This window comes from Anneissia japonica, unplaced genomic scaffold, assembly GCF_011630105.1.
Source record: "Anneissia japonica isolate Jap-2015-1 unplaced genomic scaffold, ASM1163010v1 scaffold287660_len20906_cov119, whole genome shotgun sequence".
Classification (NCBI taxonomy): domain Eukaryota; kingdom Metazoa; phylum Echinodermata; class Crinoidea; order Comatulida; family Comatulidae; genus Anneissia; species Anneissia japonica.
This window is the reverse complement of record NW_022692825.1, coordinates 1-2500: the sequence shown is the minus strand read 5'-3', so window position 1 is coordinate 2500 and position 2500 is coordinate 1. Positions and strand designations below refer to the sequence as shown.

The 2500-nt window shown below is 38.6% G+C and overlaps 1 protein-coding gene across 1 annotated transcript; it reads right to left on the bottom strand.

Annotated features, from left to right (window-relative positions):
• Nucleotides 1-294: 294 nt before the first annotated feature.
• LOC117100415 (keratin, type II cytoskeletal I-like) lies at nucleotides 295-1191 on the bottom strand. Its single transcript, XM_033240091.1, has 2 exons — nucleotides 865-1191; nucleotides 295-447 (listed from the first exon to the last, which is right to left on the bottom strand). Exons 1-2 carry the CDS (start codon nucleotides 1189-1191, stop codon nucleotides 295-297), a joined length of 480 nt encoding a protein of 159 aa, XP_033095982.1.
• Nucleotides 1192-2500: the final 1309 nt, after the last annotated feature.

Here is a 2500-nt window from a genome sequence, read left to right as displayed (position 1 = left end):
AGTTGAGCCTCCATTCGTCTGGTACTGCCACTCTGTTAATATTCGACATCTTTGGTCATTCTCATGCACATCTTATCTGTGTTATTTTCTGAATAAAAACAGTTTTTGAATTATTTAGCAATAGGAGAGTAAATATACTGTTGCTAATTATTCAGCAATCACATGCATTCCTGAACTAAATAGACTGCACATTCTAAAGATAGAATGATAATAGGCTTACACTGAGCTACATGACAACGAAATAATACACAGGCCTATAAAATGCAAGGTTAGATTTACCAGCATGCAGCTGGATTAACAACAGCCACCGCTACCACCACAGCCGCCGCAACCACCACAGCCACCGCCTCCGCCACCACCACAGCCACCAACACCGCCGCCGCCAACACCACCACCACCACCACCAACAACAACACTATCAATATCAACACAACCATAGACCTGTCTCTTATACGTTAAAATTGCACAATTTGAATTTTTCAAAATAATTTCATTAGATAAGTGGTGGGGCTATTTTAAAGACAATACAAAAAAAGAACCCAAACCATCAAAATTTCGCAAAGTTAAAAACAATTGCAAAATTAAATTTATTCTTAAATTAATTTCATTAGATAAGGGATGGGGCTATTTTTAAAACGTTCAGTCCTCAGGAAAGGCATTTCATAATTTCTATGTTTACGAAGTTTCATTGAATGAAATATTTTTAGATTTTGGGAACCAGTGACTAAATCTTTTATCGTTACTAATTTGTATAGCAAACTTTTTGCATAATAAAATCCTACGTTGTGTGAGTGATTCCAGCCCAAGTTTTTCGAGAGCATCCTGATAGTCAACATAATTGTTTACAAGAATGGACCGACATACACGTTTTTGCACCCTTTCCAAGGAAGTCTCCTGGTAAACTGTAAGTCCCCCAGACCACAGAGGAGCTGCATATTCTAGGATGGGCCGTATGTATCCCATGTAGACTGTTAACAGCTCATTATTATTGAAACCAGCCTCTTTTAATTTTCTTAACGTGAATAGTTTCCTATTAGCCTTTTTGACCATTAGGTCAACATGATTTTCCCATTTTAGGTCACTGCTTAGAACTACTCCTAGTAGTTTAACGTTATTAGCAACCGTTAAACGGTTATTGGATAAGTGGATGCTTATATCTGGAATATCATTGCGGCCAAAGTAGACTTGCATAACCTGACACTTGGAGGGGTTCAGTTTGAGTTTGTTGTGAGTCAAGTTTAGCTTGAAGGGAACATTGACCCTCCACCAACCTACTCTCTCCAAGTGTCAGGTCATCAACATATTTCCAGACATGAACATCCCCATCAATAGGAACATCATTAAGGGCAAAGAAAAATGATTGGTGCTAGGATAGTCCCTTGCGGGACACCTCCAGTTAAAACTTCCCAATCAGAGTAACAGTTTTTATACTTGCACCTCTGTTTGCGATTTGAAAGAAAGTCAACGACCCACTGCAAGATAGATGGAGAGATACTAAAGTTATATAAACAGTTAAAAGCTATTCGGTGATTGATCAAATCGAAAGCTTTGGTAAAGTCTGTAAGAACAAGAGTGCATATTGAACCTCGTTTCTCACAATTTGACATTAAAAAGTTATAAACATCTATTAAGCAGTGGGTCGTGGACACTCCTTTTTGGTTTCCATATTGTTGTTGATTAATAAAAGGGTTAATTGTATCAATCACAAACCTTGACACTCTTTTCTCAGCAATTTTAGCCAAGGTAGAGGTCAGGGAAATTGGCCTTAATTTGTTAATAGAAGGGGGTGTCTGTTTCGGAAGGGGGATCACATTGGCCAATTTCCACTGCAAGGGCACTTTGCCTTGCGCAAGTGAGGAATTAATGATGTGTGTTACAGGTAGGCTGAATTCGTAGGCGCATGCTTTAAGCACCTTTTGTGGGACACCATCTGGACCAGTTGATTTCGAAACAGACACCCTCTTCAGATCCTCGTAAATTTCCCATGGGTGGAACTGGGTAGGTGGCACAGGGCAAGGGAGATATGCAGGGAGACTTTTTGTATCTACTGCATTCTGACTTTGAGAGTGACTGGCTAAGTGTTTATTTACAACATTAGCGATAGCTATATGGTCACCTTGATTAAATCCAGGGACATGGATGGTAAGAGAGTCCCTGTTCATATTGGAAAACCATTTTACTTGTCGATGCCACCTACCCGGTTCCACTTTCTGAAGATAACGAACTTTGTTAACATTGTATGAGTTTTCAGCCTTGATGATAATTTAATGGTTTATTATTTAATGGTTTAACTAAAACCATTCCGTGGTCACTGCGCCCCATTGGGGAAAGTGATTCAGGAATATGGTATAAGTCATACATATTAGTAACCATTAAGTCTAAAATTGCTTTTCCCCTTGTAGGCAATCTTACAATTTGTTTTAAATTATTACCATTACAGAAAAGATTTAATTTCAGTTCTATTAAAGTCTCCAGTGATCATAATTCCAGCTTGAGGTTT

Bases quoted from the DNA above. Each gene is read 5' to 3' on its own strand.
- LOC117100415 (XM_033240091.1), bottom strand. From the start codon at position 1,191: ATGCAAGTCTACTTTGGCCGCAATGATATTCCAGATATAAGCATCCAC. The intron at 448-864 runs GTATGTCGGTCC...TTAACGTATAAG, and splicing joins TGGAAAGGGTGCAAAAACGT to AGACAGGTCTATGGTTGTGT.